The 15,345-nt window shown below is 52.3% G+C and overlaps 2 protein-coding genes across 2 annotated transcripts; both read right to left on the bottom strand.

Moving 5' to 3' along the window:
• Positions 1–230: 230 nt before the first annotated feature.
• On the bottom strand, positions 231–12,276 carry LOC103079944 (insulin-like growth factor-binding protein-like 1). The gene is made up of 4 exons (XM_007456028.1): positions 11,829–12,276; positions 2,750–2,859; positions 1,999–2,115; positions 231–380 (listed from the first exon to the last, which is right to left on the bottom strand). Exons 1-4 carry the CDS (start codon positions 12,274–12,276, stop codon positions 231–233), a joined length of 825 nt encoding a protein of 274 aa, XP_007456090.1.
• A 60-nt stretch (positions 12,277–12,336) lies between these two features.
• LOC103080214 (insulin-like growth factor-binding protein-like 1) lies at positions 12,337–13,792 on the bottom strand. Its single transcript, XM_007456029.1, has 2 exons — positions 13,345–13,792; positions 12,337–12,527 (listed from the first exon to the last, which is right to left on the bottom strand). Exons 1-2 carry the CDS (start codon positions 13,790–13,792, stop codon positions 12,337–12,339), a joined length of 639 nt encoding a protein of 212 aa, XP_007456091.1.
• Positions 13,793–15,345: the final 1,553 nt, after the last annotated feature.

Here is a 15,345-nt window from a genome sequence, read left to right on the forward strand (position 1 = left end):
TCTTGACTTTGCATCCTAGTGGGAAGCCCAGTGTGATACGTGTGTAGAACATACCACAGAGTCTACCTGCCAATTTTGTAATATGTTCCTACTCTTGGTTTGCATTTCTCTGGTTTCCTTGATTCATGTATTTTTCTTCTTATTTATTATGCATCTTATGACTCATCTCAATCTCCCGTGACACAGGTGTACAAATACTGCAGATGACTTGGAACACGCACATTATCCCCTCACATGTGGTCATCTGGACCCGGGAAGCGGGAGGCTCTGTACTGGCTCTGATCCACCACGGTGACTGTGCCGTGTGACTGGGCCTCCCCGACCGCGTTGGCTGAATGGCACTGGTACACCCCCTCGTCTTCCTTCCTCAGAGGGTTGATCTAGAAGTTAAACAGGCAAGTTTGTACAGTCATATATGGCACAGCAAAATCACTTATTTAGTTCTTAATGATTCTGAACACTTACTCCTTTTCAAAATAAGACAGAGCTCACCCTCTATTTCTCTTCTTGCCTTGGCTGCCGAGAAAGAGTTAAACTTCCTTCTCAGTACCCTCTCTATCCTGGCTCTCATTTTAATGTTTCCTCTGCATTTCTGCCTTTTACTGTGAGCTACCTGGTCCTTTTATTGAAGGTGATAGGTATAGATTCCAAGGAAAATACTGCAAACTAAAAGAACAAAACTCTACTGACCACAGAATAGCCCTCAAATGCTCCCAACGGAGGCAGCCTTTACAAAATAACACCAGAGACAACCTTCCCCCGCCTCTCCTTGTAATAAAAGGGGGGGAATACGATTGATGTGAAAAAGCCATGGATCCAACTGCATTCTGAGTCTCTGAGCTGGGTGGAGAAGTTGCCCACGCTGGCCGAGATGGGGGTGGAATGAGGAGGACACCCTCAAGAGCCCGTCTCACGCCCCTGCAGAGGAGATCCACGGCAGCTCCCTGCTCTCTTGCTTTCTCTCGTCATAACAGCTTCTCTCAACTGTGAGTCACTACAGACTGGAGAGGGTTTATGCACCCCATCTCATTTTGATCCCATGGTGGCTGAAGGCGGAGCATCGTTATCCTCACATTACAGGAGACTCACAGGTAAGTCACGGACTGTTAGGGTCACTGGACATGGTCCAGTCCAAGGCCCTCTTTTTATGGTTGTGGACGCTGAAGCTCTGAGAGGTAGGGGTCCCACGAGGGCCCCCATCTCGTCACTCCATCGCCCTTTCAAACACAGGGCGTTCCCTCTTCTCAGCCAAACTGCCGCACATGGCATAGAAGAACCCTGGAGGAGGATGCGAATCTGCCATCTTCCCTCTTTATCAGCCATGTGGTCTCAGGCAAGTGTATTAGCTTCCTATGGCTGCTGTTGCAAATGACCACACGTTTAATGGCTTAAGACAACACACATTTATTATCTACAGTTCTTGAGGGTAGAAGTCCGAATGGGTCTCAGTGGGCTAAACCCAAGGTATCAGCAGGGTTGCCTTCTTTCTAGAAGCCCTAAAAGAAGCATTCTAGAGGCTGCCTGCAGTCCTTGGCCTGTGGCCCCCTCTTGCATCTTCAAAGCCAGCAACAGTAGTTCATGTCTTCTGACACTGCCATCTCTCTGGCTCTCTCTCCTGCCTCCCTCTTCCACATTTAAAGGACTCCTGTGATTATATCGGGTCCACCCAGATAACCCAGGATAACTTTATTAAAGTCAGCTGATTAACAACTTTAATTCCATCCTTATTCCCCTCTTGCCACAAAACATATCATATCCACCAGTTCCAAGGATTAGCACATAGACATCTTTCCGGGGCCATAATTCTGCCTACCTCTGAAGATCACTTCTGCTCTCAGGGATTATACTACCTGCCCTGCTTTCCTCTCAGTTACTGTAGGGTCCAAGGAGAAATGGATCAGAGTATTTGAAAGGTGTAACATGTTATAGAAATATAAAAGGTGCTTTATAAGGGCCAGTCAATAATAGCCAATAATCCTAAACAAATGAGATACTCACCAAAACCCAGGCCGTGGCTGTGTGGTCAGAAGGGCCCCCTTGCACCTGGACAGCTATATTGACGTGGTCCCCAGGCAGGTCCTTCAGCACCTGGGTGCCCTCAGGAGACCGTGTGACCTACAGAGGACAGAAAAACCAGGAGTGATTTAGAAAAAGCATTTCTGGATAAGGACCACCCCACAGACACCCTCGTTGTCTTCACCCTCCTGCTGACTTGAAGGCTGACCCTAGTATCTCTTATTCCTATTAAATGCCAGTTTCTTCCTGAGCCTGAACGTATGTACATACAGTGCCCCCTGCTGGACAGCGAAGATGTAGACACCACCACTATCAGAATCTCCTTGCCTTTCTCAGGGCTGTTAAGATAAAGGAGACAACATATGCCAGTCTCTCAAAAACTGAACTGCAGAAAGATCTAGTTTTGGAATAGGATTGGGTCATTTGCCACCAGCCAAGTCTTTCTAAAACCCAGATCCAGTGAAGGAAGCTCTAACTTCATCCCAGCTGACCTAGGCTAGATAAACAGCAGAACTTCCTGGACAGCTAAGTGGCAGAGGGAGCAAATGGCAACACCCCTTCTCTGGGGTAAAAGTTTTGAGGCATAAATCTGGAGACAGAGGAGTGGAACATAAGTTTTTTTTTAATCCTCCAATTCACATATAAACACACACACACCCTTAAAAAACATTTATACACCCCCCCGCCCCCCACCCAAACACACACACACACAGAAGTTCTTGGATATAAATACCTTCCTCCATGTGACAACTGGGGCAGGCACAGCTCTCACCTCACAGGACAGGGACGCCTGTGCCCCGGTGACATTGTGAACACTCCGGGGTGGAGTGATGACCACAGGAGCTGGGAGAAGAAGACAAAGGAAGACAGCCTTGACCCTGATCAAGCCCCCCACATCTAAGATACCCTGCCTGCAGAGAGCATGTTGGGGCAGATGAGAGCTCCCCACAGAAAGGACACACTCATAGGCAAGGAATCATAGAAGAGAGTTTTCTTAGACCTGGAAGGATGCCTACTTGTTTCCTCCTACATTGCCTTTGTTCTGCCAACAGGAAAACAGGGATCCAGAGAGGAAAGGCGACTTCTCAAAGTCGCCCAGCATGTCTGTCTGTGGTCTCATCACACTCCCTCCCAGGATCCCTTCCAGGACCCCAGCTGCCATCTGCTTACAGCTCAACTACACTGACAGTGCGCCAGGCTCCGGGAGGGGCTGGTGTCACTTCACCCAAGGCAGAGTCTTCTACCAGATGGGCTTTTCTCCTTCTGCGTGGAGGGCATTTCAAAGAATAACGCCACGCAGAACAGCTGCCCTCACCCCCTGCTGAGACCCGCTGCGGTTCAAGATGCCCATTTGCATATCACAGGCTCCACACACCTCCCCATCCCCGAGGGCAAAACTGCAGGCATGGACACGGAGCCTCGCCGCATGGAGAAAGGTAAATCGGGAATCCGGCAATGTGGTGCTAGGCTGCCAGCACGCTACAGAAAGGACAGGGCGGGTGTGGGCTCGCTGGGTGGGACAGGAGAGCATGTGGCATTTGAGTTAGACATTCTTAGCTGATACTCCACACTCTGCCCTTCTCCCTGTGCCTGGCATCTGCTCTGCTCACACTGGAACTAAAAGAATCAAGTCCAACTGCCTCAGCTCTCAGGCCCTCCGTCCGGCCCTCAGCGTACCTGCCGGCCCTGCCCTGCCTTCCCTCTACGTGGAGTGCACCCCCAGCTCCCCATCCTGAGGGCCTGGGGGTGTGTCCTAGTCCAGGACCAGGGCGTCTGCCCCCTTTGACTTGCTGAAACCCAGCCTGCCTTGCAGTGCAGGTGCTTCATCTCCTCTCACAGACCCACCCTCGCAGCTGGCCCCATGGGGTCTTGGGCGAGGCGCAATGTGGAGGCTTGGTGAGGAGTATGCTCTCTGCTCAGGTTTGCTGTCTGTAAAATGGGGATAATACCCCCTGCTTCACAGTGCTGTTGAGCTGATCTTACCACATGATGAGTGTGAAACTGAGGGTTTGAGTTAACACAATATGCAAGTGGGGGGCAGGGGAGGCCTGTTGAACAGATGACTCCACTGAAGAAAGGCATGACAAAAGAGCAAACACATTCACCCTTGGGCCATCAAAATGCAGAGTTCACGACTCTTGGGGCTTCACCTGGGGACTCATGGACATCCCTGCAGCCCTCCACAGGCCAGCCTTGGAGAGGGAAAGGGCCCTCGCCCACCTAGGTGGGGCTGCAATGAAAAAGGAGAACAAAGGGAGAGAGACAGAAGGCTGGAGCAAGAGCATGGAGGGAAGGAGTGAAGGGGCGCAGAAATGAGACTGGCCTGGCCCCTCCAGACAGACTGGGAAGCAGACCCTGTCAAACTGGTGCCAAAAAATCTCTGGGAAAGTGTCTTAGAGCTATGGAGTCTCAAACTGGAGGGGCCCAACTCCCCAAGAGCATGTGCCTGACTGTCTGTGATGGGCTCATCTAGTCTTCACTTGCATGCCCCCAGTGATGGAGAGCTCACTACCTTTGAAGCCAGGTCCTTCCATCCTTGGCTCTGCTGGTTAGAAAGCTTGTTCTCACCTGGAGCTAAAACCCACCTCCTGTAACTCCCACCTATTAATCTCAGGGCTGCCCTCAGGAGCCCCACAGCACCTTGGGTGCCTCAAATGGCTTCCAGTGAGTTGAATACAGACCCTGCCCTCCTCACCCCCAGGCTGCCTTCTTCCCCCTCAGCCTGATCAGCTCACTCCTTCAGCTGTGACCAACTGAACGCCCTCCAAGCACCACACCGCTACCCACAGCCCCGAGTGTAGCCAGTCCCCTGAATGGACTAAGGTTCTAGGATTCTAACATTGCCCAACGTGACCCAGCCACCTGCTGACCGCTACAAAGAACCACAGCACTGCTGCTCTCTGGCGGAGCCCCATCTGCAATGGATGACAAAGAAAGTCTAATTTATTCACATCCTCCTGCCAGCATTACGTCCTTTGGAGCCCAAACCAGTCGTCAAATGGCTCGCTGTGGGAACAATCAGAACTGCATCTTATTCCAAAGCCCTCAGTAGATTCCAAAGGGACACTCAATCAACATGTTTTACTTTCTTTCACGTAGAGTCATAAATTTTAAATGAGATTTCATCAATCCCTTTCAGGCCTAAATGAATAAGCCAGTAAATCACATTTCATCTTTCTCTCTCTTTGCATTTCCCCCTTTTTCCATAACTACAATTAAGAAAGACCATCTTGGAAATACTGCCTTTGCCACTAGTTTCAAGGCAGAAAATAGCACTTCTTTTCCAAAAGAGCCCCCTGCTTTTGGTGATAAAGTGACGTTCAAATTTTGATTTCTTTTTAAATGTACATACAGTACATTCATTCCTTCTAGTATACAGTTCTAAGTCGTTTTTTTTTTTTTTTTTTTTTTGCTGTACGTCGGCCTCTCATTGTTGTGGCCTCTCCCGTTGCGGAGCACAGGCTCCGGATGCGCAGGCTCAGTGGCCATGGCTCACGGGCCCAGCTGCTCCGCGGCATGTGAGATCTTCCTGGACCGGGGCCCGAACCCGCGTCCCCTGCATCAGCAGGCGGACTCTCAACCACTGTGCCACCAAGGAAGCCCCAGTTCTAAGTTTTGACAAAAGCATACACCGTGTAACCACCGCCATACCCAAGATATAGCATTGTTCAGTTATCTTGAAAATTGTCCTCATGTTGGTTAATCTGTTTTTAATTTTAACATCTGATTTTAAATTTAAAATATTTTTATCCATAATAGCTCTTTACAATCAGTCATCATTATCATGATAGTATTAATGGTAATAATACCACCCTTCTGCTTACAGGCTTAAGCCATTTGATCCTTTCAGCAATCTCCTCAGCTGCCAGATGGGGGAGCTAGCCAGGGTTACCCAGCCTTAAACAGCAGGGTGAGGCTATGAGCCCAGTGGTCTAGCTCTGAGCTCTGTCCCACACCATCCTGCCTTCTCCTGAAATGACACTTCCATGTCTGCTACTCCTTTCATCCTCACACCAGCCCTGTGAAGTAGGTGCTTTTAGCCCCACTTTACAGATGAGAAATCTAAGGCTCAGAAAGGTGAAGCACCTGGAGGAGTGAAGATGCAAACCCAGGCACGCTGATTCCATTAATTCCACATGGATTTTTAAAGTGAAACATTTGTTAGCCATATGGACTCCATTCCAGAATAAGAAAGAGTTCCTTAGGGATTGTGTTGGGGGCCCCCAAGATAAGTCCCAGGATCAATGATTTGCTACAAGGACTCACAGGACTCGGCACAGTTTACTCACAGCTGGGATTTATTACAACAAACAGAGACAAAGCAACTCAGCAGAGGGAAAAGAGGCTCATGGGGCAAAGACCCGGAAGCCAGGAGCACACTTTGAGGAGCCTCTCCCAGTGGAGTCACACAAGACGTGCCTCATTCCCCAGCAACGACTTGTGACAACACGTGTGGCATGCCCTCTACTAGGGAAGCTCACTAGACATTCAGTGCCCAGGGTTGTTATTCGGGTCCAGTCCCCCAGCCTCTGCCTCCTACGTACCAAAATTCCAGACTCCCAGAAGTAAAGCAGGGGTGCAGCATAAACCATGCTGTTTGTACAGTGAGCTACTTATCAGTTCTGGAGATGGTGGGAAGCCTCCCCACATCCAAATTCTCAGACACCAGCCAAGGGTCAGCCTCGCCAGCAGGGCTTTCTAAGGATAACAGCCTCAGGCCTGCTATGTTTACTCTTTTCTGCACAGAAATGAAACTCTCCATAATCACCCCAGGGAACAGCTCTTGTGAAGATACCATTAAATGGGCAATGTGTCCTTAACCCTGGCAGGACATTCCCAGTCTTACTGTCCCCAGGGGCTCATTTGAGTGTGGCACTGGGGTCCTCCACATATGACTACCACAGGCAGGTTCAATCCTGTCTCTGCCACACTCCAGTTTCTTCTTTAAAATGGGAACAGGAGTCCATTCTCTCCGCTGTGCCCTCTACACAGGCTGTTGTGAGGACAGTAAAAAGACCTCTTGCCAACTGTAAAAGACTTCCACGGAGGGACCTGAGGACTCCGCAGGTTGTGCTACCCCAAAGGGTAGTCTCCTCGAAGATGCCTTGCCTGCTCAGGACCCTCTATTGACCTCTGGTGAGTGGGCCTATTGGTTGGGCCCTGCCTGAAGGCTCCAGAGGCCGTGGCCCATATAGCCTTCACTCTGGCGAGCCCGGGGCACAGCCTCTCACCTTACTGCTGCCCGAGCTGCCACACTCCTGGAAGAGCCAGGGCTCTCCTTTCTACCTGCCTTTGGCAAGACTCATGTGGCTTTCAGGAGGGAGGATGGTGTCTGGTCAGCCCAGTCTGTGAATGTGCCAGCTTTGTCTCCCTAGTTCTTCCTTTTTGCTAAACACTTGTTTCCTTCTGCTTATGTCAGCAACAGCCCTGGAAATGCTAGGATGGCACAGACCCACCCATCAGGTAACAAAATAGTCACCCAGGTGGGCACTGGGGATGGGCCAAATAGCACCAAGGGAAACTCAAATGCCCAGAGGCCTTGTCGCTAACCATTGGTCAAGCTGCTAACAATTTCCTCCTTATCTGCAAATGAGAATAATGATTGTGGCCCTACATCCTCCGGGGTGAAGGGAGAGAATGAATGTGACTGTGTTATTAACCGTGTGGATCTATACAAATGGAAGGGATCGATATTGCTAAGTGTGTGGGGATCTGTCCCCCCACCCCGTCAACTGAGTGTCTTTGATGGCTGGAATGAAAGATCTTCCTTAATGCCTCTGAGATTTCTTTAAAGTTAATGGCGCTCGGGAAAGAAAATCAGAAGTCATCCGCCAGGAACCCATCTGCTCGTATGAAAAAAGCACACAACCAAAGACTTTAATAATCAACACTCTGAACAGCCCTGATAATTTATGCTAATAGTCAACGTGAGGATGTGGAACCAGAAACAGCTTAATCCGGCTCCCTGCAGCCTATGCCTCAAGCCCCCTCCCTCGGCATGAAAAGCTTTTGAGCACGAGGCCCCCCCTTCTTTGTCCCTCTCACAAAGTGGTATTCGCTGCCTCTCCTGGTTACCTGGTAACACACGCCTTGCACAGACTGAGGTTTCTAAGTGCAGCTGGAATTTAAACCGAGGCGAATTTTCTAAGATTTTGGATCTCGAGAGCTCACTGAAGCTTCAGGGGCTCAGTGCCCCCACGGGCACTGGCACAGGACCCCGTTCCTATTTAATGCAGCATTCAAAACACGACCTCAACCTGCGTTCTGCAGGATCCCAACCTCCTCCCAATGCTAGCAAACAGTCAGGGTGCATACATGGAACAAAGCAGCCTTTTATTTTATTTCATTTATTTTTGGCTGCGTGGCATGCAGGATCTTAGTTCTCCGAACAGGGATTGAACCCATGCCCCCTGCAGTGGAGGTGTGGAGTCCTAACCACTGGACCACCAGGGAATTCCCCCAAAGCAGCCTTTTAAAGTAATGATAACAATAACAATTACAGTATTGTTACTGATAGTAACAACAGTGCCATGCCACCTTACTGTTGAGAAATGGAACTAATAACCCAGGACAGAATGAAGCGTCACCCTGCAGCATGGCACTCAAGGCCTGCAATAAGCCTGCCCCAGACTACTCTGGGTATCATCTCCTCTGCCAACCATCCCACTGGGTACTGCCCACGGGTCCACTGTTCACACTCGCCCCAGGATCTCCTACCTCCTTGTATTCGTTCGTGCTGTGCTTCCCCATCCCCCCTTCTCAACCCAGGAATTTTCTACCCATCCTTCAAGGCTCCTCTCAGATGCCTCCCCTTCTGTGAAGCTATACCTGTTCCTCTCAGGAGCCATCACCTGGTGCTAAACAGAGGAACCAGCAACAAGCCTTGGGGGAAAAAAGGAAGGTAGATTCAGACTGAGAAACCCTGAAGATTCAAGGGTAGCCAATTTGCAGCAGCTTCCTAATCAGGTTGCCAGAGTCCTAGAGGTGCATGGCCCCATCTGAAAACAGCCAGGAAAACTCAGGCTGGAGCCCCACCTCAGCTGGGAACTAGTCATGTGGCTCCAGGGAATTCTCTCCTGCCTGCCTCAGTTTGCCCTTCTATTAGATGGGAGTGAGACCTGGCCAGGGTAGTTGTAAAAATCAAGGAAGAAGATGGAATGCAAAAGCGATTTCCAACAGCAAAGAATTATTCTTATGTGGGAACATAGTGGGTCTTCAATACATGTGTGTTGATCAAAGGATTACTCTCATTAGCATTTTGGGGCGTTTCAGAGAGTAGGAGGAAAGGTCAGAATTTAAGTCTGAAAACTGTTTCCAAATGCCCCTCAGAGGCATGGGTAAGAACACTTCCCACGCTGCGGGAACCTAATATTTACAGAGGCCTCATTCCCTTAAAGTCAGGTGCTTGCTTATTGAAGGCACAGGTGAGGACTGAGGAGGGGTGATTTTATTACCAATATTGAAGCAGAAGAGCTGCTGCTCTGACAGTCTGTTTCCCTTCAAGCGAGGTCCCCAGGGGCATTGTTAAAAAGTGCTCCTGCCAAGTCATCTGGATAAAGGATGGCTTGAGGGCAGCACAGAATGAGGTGCTGCCTTCCCTGGCTGGAAAAGATCCCCCGTCCACACCTTCATGCTTCACCAGGACACAAGGGCAGGGGGGCCACACAAACATTTCAGGACAAAACGAAATGGGAAAACAGTGCCGGGGTCTGGATAGTGGCTGATGACACATTGCTGGTAGGGAAGGAGAGCAAAATTCTGGGGAGGCCCGACGCTTGTCACTAATGGGATCATTAAGAGCAGCTTCTGAATTGCCTCTGTTTGGCCCCGTGAACATCTTTACTCCCAGGGCCTGTGCCTGGGGTGGGCTCAGAGCCCACAGATCAGAGTGGAGGGGCTGTCACATTTACTTGTCATTTGGTAATTTTCAATGAATTAGGGGTATGGGGCTTCCATCTGCCATCTAGCCGTACTCTGGTAACCATGGCAACCACCACCTGCCTGACTTAACACTATCAAGTCCTGTCCTGAAACAGTACTGAATAGGGTGCCGGGGACCCAGAAGCTAGCCAGGCTTTACAGATCACCCTGGATGAGTCCCCTGCCCCATGGGTCTCAGTTTCCTCTGCGTAACAGCAGATTTGGTCTAAGTGCCTTCAAGGCAGCTGTCTCTTAGGAACAGAATACCAGCCCAGGGAGGAATCATCTGAGACCATCAGCACCGCTTAGAGTCTGGGGACCTGGTCAGCATTTCTCATGTCTCCTGCATGTGAAGTGAAAGTGTTACCTGTCTGGAAACAAAGAGACCTGCCTGTGAATTAACTGCTGAGGAAAGCAGATTGTAAAAGCGGGTGACAGGAATGAGAAGAAAGGAGACAGGACTGTTTGAATGCCACAGGGCAGAAACAAAGGTTTGAAGTGGAGGAACCTCTATGGTGGCTCCACAGGGGCTGACACAGCCCCTGGAAGGAACCAGCCCAAGGCTGCAGCCAGGGAAACACCAGCCAGCTCTCTCCTCCACTGCGAGCCCCAACCAGGAACAGCCAGCGGTGACTTTCCTGTGCTTTGGGGGCTGCCTCAGACCCCCCAGTGGGCAGCACATTATTTCCAAGTTTCCAGGGACAGGGGCCTTCTTGCCTCATCTCCAACAACCCGTTGGGTCTCCTGGACTTGAGGGCATCTAACTGGGATGCTTGCAGGGAAATAATACTAGAAATTTCCCGAGGCTGGAAAAGGCTGCCCCCCCCCCCGCCCCCAAGGCTCCCTTGTTGGAGCTGAAGTCATTACAGTGACTGAAACATTTAGGTCTGGACTTGGTCTCCAGTCCCAGGCCAGAACCCCAAGCTGGGGCTCCTTGGGACTCTCCTGCCACAAGCTCACCTAAACTTGCTACTGGCCCCTAGACAAGGGGCTTTTCTAGGCTACAGGCAGCCTAGACAAGGGGCTTTTCTCCAAAAGCTAATGGGCCAGCAGGGTGCTTTGCTGGGCATCCCTATACTGATATTTTGGTTTATTTCTGTTTGATTTTTTTTAAATTACATATAGAGGGTGAGCAAAGATGGCACCCATAGATGGTTTTATTGTGATGTGAATGAAGCTTATGTTTCTAGGTCCCAAGCAATTAATCATCTTCTATTACTTTACTTAAAGTGGGACCCTCCAAATTATATAAGCCTTAGCCTCACAAAACCTGGGTCTGTCCCTGATGGCACCATAATCTTTTCAGAGCTTAGGTCTCCCAAGGTCTTACCTGTCCTGGGTGGGAGCTTCCTCAAGACTCCCAGCAGGGCACCACCCTACACTCACTGAGTCCTGGTGCTCTGATCCCCTGACTCCTGAGTCCCAGTCTGGAGCTCTAGCTCCCCCTCCTCCAGCATCTCCATCTGCCCTCCCTCTTCATTCAAACAACCTACCCCCCACCAGGTAAGGCCGGACCCCAGGGATTTGGACCCAGTAGGAACACCCTGCTCCCCAAACTCCCAGTGTCCTGGGGGCAAACATGCCAGGCCTGGAAATAACTGTACCAGCAATTACTTAAGTACCAAAAGGGACAGCAGGCTCATCAAAGTTACGACCAGCTCGGTGGCTGGTGTCTCCGTGGGTTTGGTAAGGAAGGGTACAGGATGTGGATTCCTGCCCCGGCCTCCTTAAGTAACTGGCCAGGTAAGGAAAAACTGACCCGAGGGAAAACTGAGGCCCGTGTAGTGCTGTCCATCGCGGTGCACGGGGTGATCCTTCACCCCACAGCCCAGAGGGTCGGGGTCCCTCTTTCTTTACCCGCCCCAGCAGTGCAGGGCAGAAGCCGGACTCACCAAATTCGCAGGGTCCGTCCCGCACCTTGTGCAGGTGGCCGGGGTGCGCGCGGGACACCTGCCGGGCGCGCAGGCGCAGCGCGCAAACGCTGGGGTACGAGCGGCCGTCGGAGCCGCAGACGGCGCCGCGCTGCGCGCACACGCAGAGCCCAGTGCCCTCGGGCCCGGCCCCCGCAGCGCGGCTCGCGCACACCAGCCCGGGGCCGCAACGCACGCCGGCCCACCCCCCGCAGCTCGCGCCCTCGGCGCCCAGGCAGCGCGCGCAGCAGCCGCACTCGTCGCGCGCCGCGATGCTGGGCGCGGGGCAGCGCGCGGGCTCGGGACAGCGCTCCGGCCGGCACAGATCGCACTCGGGGCTCTGGCCGCCCGCGCCGCGGAGCCCGAGGCCGGGTGCCGGCTGCGGCTGCATTAGAAGGAGCAGGAGAAAGAGCACGGGTGAGCGTGGCATGGTCCGCTCTGGGACTGCAGTGGCGCCTCTGCCTGGAGCTCCGCTCAGCGAGCGCGGCGCCTACACCCCGCCCGCCTCGCAGTCGCTGATTGGCCGGGCCTGCACCGCGGGGCTCCCGCGCTCGGCAGCTAGGCCCCGGACTAGCGCGGCCCGGGTTCCGAGGTGGAGGGGTGTTCTGAGACCTGCTCTCCGACAGCCAGTGGGCTCTTGGAGACCCAGTCGGGGCGGGAACTTGCCCGACCGAGGTCGCTCTGGTAGAGCAATGATGGGATGTACGGTCTCCGGATCCGAGGCTAGCTCCAGGTACTATTCCACTTAATCCAGAAGGATGCGCTCTTTTATTTTGCATTTAGTAGTTTTCTAAGTTTTATTTTAAAAAGGGAATATATAGTTTAAATTTTCAAAGTTTAAAAATGGATGTAACTATGAAATGAGGGCTTCCCTTCCACCCTATGACCCAGTATCCCACCTCCCAGCTTCAATAGGCTACACCTTTTATCAGGTTCTTGGGTATCTTTCCAGGAATTTTGTATGTTTATAAAACCACGCATGGCCCCTCCCTTTAAACACACACACACACACACACACACACACACACACACACACACACACACACACCCCCTCCTCCAGCATCTCCATCTGCCCTCCCTCTTCATTCAAACAACCTACCCCCCACCAGGTAAGGCCGGACCCCAGGGATTTGGACCCAGTAGGAACACCCTGCTCCCCAAACTCCCAGTGTCCTGGGGGCAAACATGCCAGGCCTGGAAATAACTGTACCAGCAATTACTTAAGTACCAAAAGGGACAGCAGGCTCATCAAAGTTACGACCAGCTCGGTGGCTGGTGTCTCCGTGGGTTTGGTAAGGAAGGGTACAGGATGTGGATTCCTGCCCCGGCCTCCTTAAGTAACTGGCCAGGTAAGGAAAAACTGACCCGAGGGAAAACTGAGGCCCGTGTAGTGCTGTCCATCGCGGTGCACGGGGTGATCCTTCACCCCACAGCCCAGAGGGTCGGGGTCCCTCTTTCTTTACCCGCCCCAGCAGTGCAGGGCAGAAGCCGGACTCACCAAATTCGCAGGGTCCGTCCCGCACCTTGTGCAGGTGGCCGGGGTGCGCGCGGGACACCTGCCGGGCGCGCAGGCGCAGCGCGCAAACGCTGGGGTACGAGCGGCCGTCGGAGCCGCAGACGGCGCCGCGCTGCGCGCACACGCAGAGCCCAGTGCCCTCGGGCCCGGCCCCCGCAGCGCGGCTCGCGCACACCAGCCCGGGGCCGCAACGCACGCCGGCCCACCCCCCGCAGCTCGCGCCCTCGGCGCCCAGGCAGCGCGCGCAGCAGCCGCACTCGTCGCGCGCCGCGATGCTGGGCGCGGGGCAGCGCGCGGGCTCGGGACAGCGCTCCGGCCGGCACAGATCGCACTCGGGGCTCTGGCCGCCCGCGCCGCGGAGCCCGAGGCCGGGTGCCGGCTGCGGCTGCATTAGAAGGAGCAGGAGAAAGAGCACGGGTGAGCGTGGCATGGTCCGCTCTGGGACTGCAGTGGCGCCTCTGCCTGGAGCTCCGCTCAGCGAGCGCGGCGCCTACACCCCGCCCGCCTCGCAGTCGCTGATTGGCCGGGCCTGCACCGCGGGGCTCCCGCGCTCGGCAGCTAGGCCCCGGACTAGCGCGGCCCGGGTTCCGAGGTGGAGGGGTGTTCTGAGACCTGCTCTCCGACAGCCAGTGGGCTCTTGGAGACCCAGTCGGGGCGGGAACTTGCCCGACCGAGGTCGCTCTGGTAGAGCAATGATGGGATGTACGGTCTCCGGATCCGAGGCTAGCTCCAGGTACTATTCCACTTAATCCAGAAGGATGCGCTCTTTTATTTTGCATTTAGTAGTTTTCTAAGTTTTATTTTAAAAAGGGAATATATAGTTTAAATTTTCAAAGTTTAAAAATGGATGTAACTATGAAATGAGGGCTTCCCTTCCACCCTATGACCCAGTATCCCACCTCCCAGCTTCAATAGGCTACACCTTTTATCAGGTTCTTGGGTATCTTTCCAGGAATTTTGTATGTTTATAAAACCACGCATGGCCCCTCCCTTTAAACACACACACACACACACACACACACACACACACACACACAAGCATGCTCTACACATTACTCTGCACTTGGTTTTTCTACCCACGGTATTTCCCATAGTTTCCCCACCTCTTACCTTCTGTGAAACTGACCGTCTTGTAAATACAATCAATGGAGTGGAGTTTAACTGGCTTTTTTCCACCATAATGCTACATAAAGTCATGGTGCATCTCAAAGTCAGCCGTGACTTTGGCTGTGATGAGATGGTGATACCTTTTGGATTGTCCTTGGACGTTTTAACTTTGCAAAGTGTTTAACTGCACAAAAACGTAGTTATTTAACCAGTTGTTTTCAGTACTTTTGCTACTGCAAATAATGCTCTGATGTCCTGGAGCACAAGCGGCAGCGTATCTGTGGCATAGTCGGGTGTGCGTGTTGGGAAGACGCAGTGGAACAGGTTCTTTCAGTCAGATTTTTATTCCTGTGGCCCCTGTGCTTGTGCAGAGTCAGACTCTGCACACCGTCCATGGCCCAGTCTTGGCCAGGATCGCAGACAAAAAACCCAAGGGAGTTTTGATTGCTGGAGTTTAATGTGTGGCCTAATGAAGACACTGGATGGAAAGAAGGACTTGTTGACCAGACTTTACGAGTGGCTTTTCATGCCTTCACCCCCTAGCCCTCATTTGCCCTGTGCTGTTTTCTTTATTTTCTGAATTTCTAGAGAAGATATGGAGGAAGCCTCTTGGAGTCTGGGAAGACCAGCTACAGTACTCTTGTGTGATGTCCATTTTGCTTTTCAAGGTCCTTTCCAGTTTGCAGCTTTCAGGAGATGTCCTTGTTCCCAAAAGGAGCCCCTGCAGAGGCCACTTTATGTAGTGGTCAGAGCAGGGCCAGCTGCCTGGCCTGCTCCAGCTCTTCCCTTGCAAGCAGATACATAGAACAGGTACAGGCAAGCACCATGGGAGTGGTGGTGGATGGTGATAAGGACTAAATATAATAATGTTGGTAT

Source organism: Lipotes vexillifer, unplaced genomic scaffold, assembly GCF_000442215.2.
Source record: "Lipotes vexillifer unplaced genomic scaffold, Lipotes_vexillifer_v1.1 scaffold920, whole genome shotgun sequence".
Lineage (NCBI taxonomy): Eukaryota > Metazoa > Chordata > Mammalia > Artiodactyla > Lipotidae > Lipotes > Lipotes vexillifer.

Coding starts and splice junctions, on each gene's coding strand:
- LOC103079944 (XM_007456028.1), bottom strand. CDS start 12,276: ATGCCACGCTCACCCGTGCTCTTTCTCCTGCTCCTTCTAATGCAGCCG. Junction 2,116..2,749: donor CAGTTGTCACATGGAGGAAG/GTATTTATATCC, acceptor TGTCCTCTGTAG/GTCACACGGTCTCCTGAGGG. Junction 381..1,998: donor CAGCCACGGCCTGGGTTTTG/GTGAGTATCTCA, acceptor TTTAACTTCTAG/ATCAACCCTCTGAGGAAGGA.
- LOC103080214 (XM_007456029.1), bottom strand. CDS start 13,792: ATGCCACGCTCACCCGTGCTCTTTCTCCTGCTCCTTCTAATGCAGCCG. Junction 12,528..13,344: donor GGACGGACCCTGCGAATTTG/GTGAGTCCGGCT, acceptor TTGCTCTACCAG/AGCGACCTCGGTCGGGCAAG.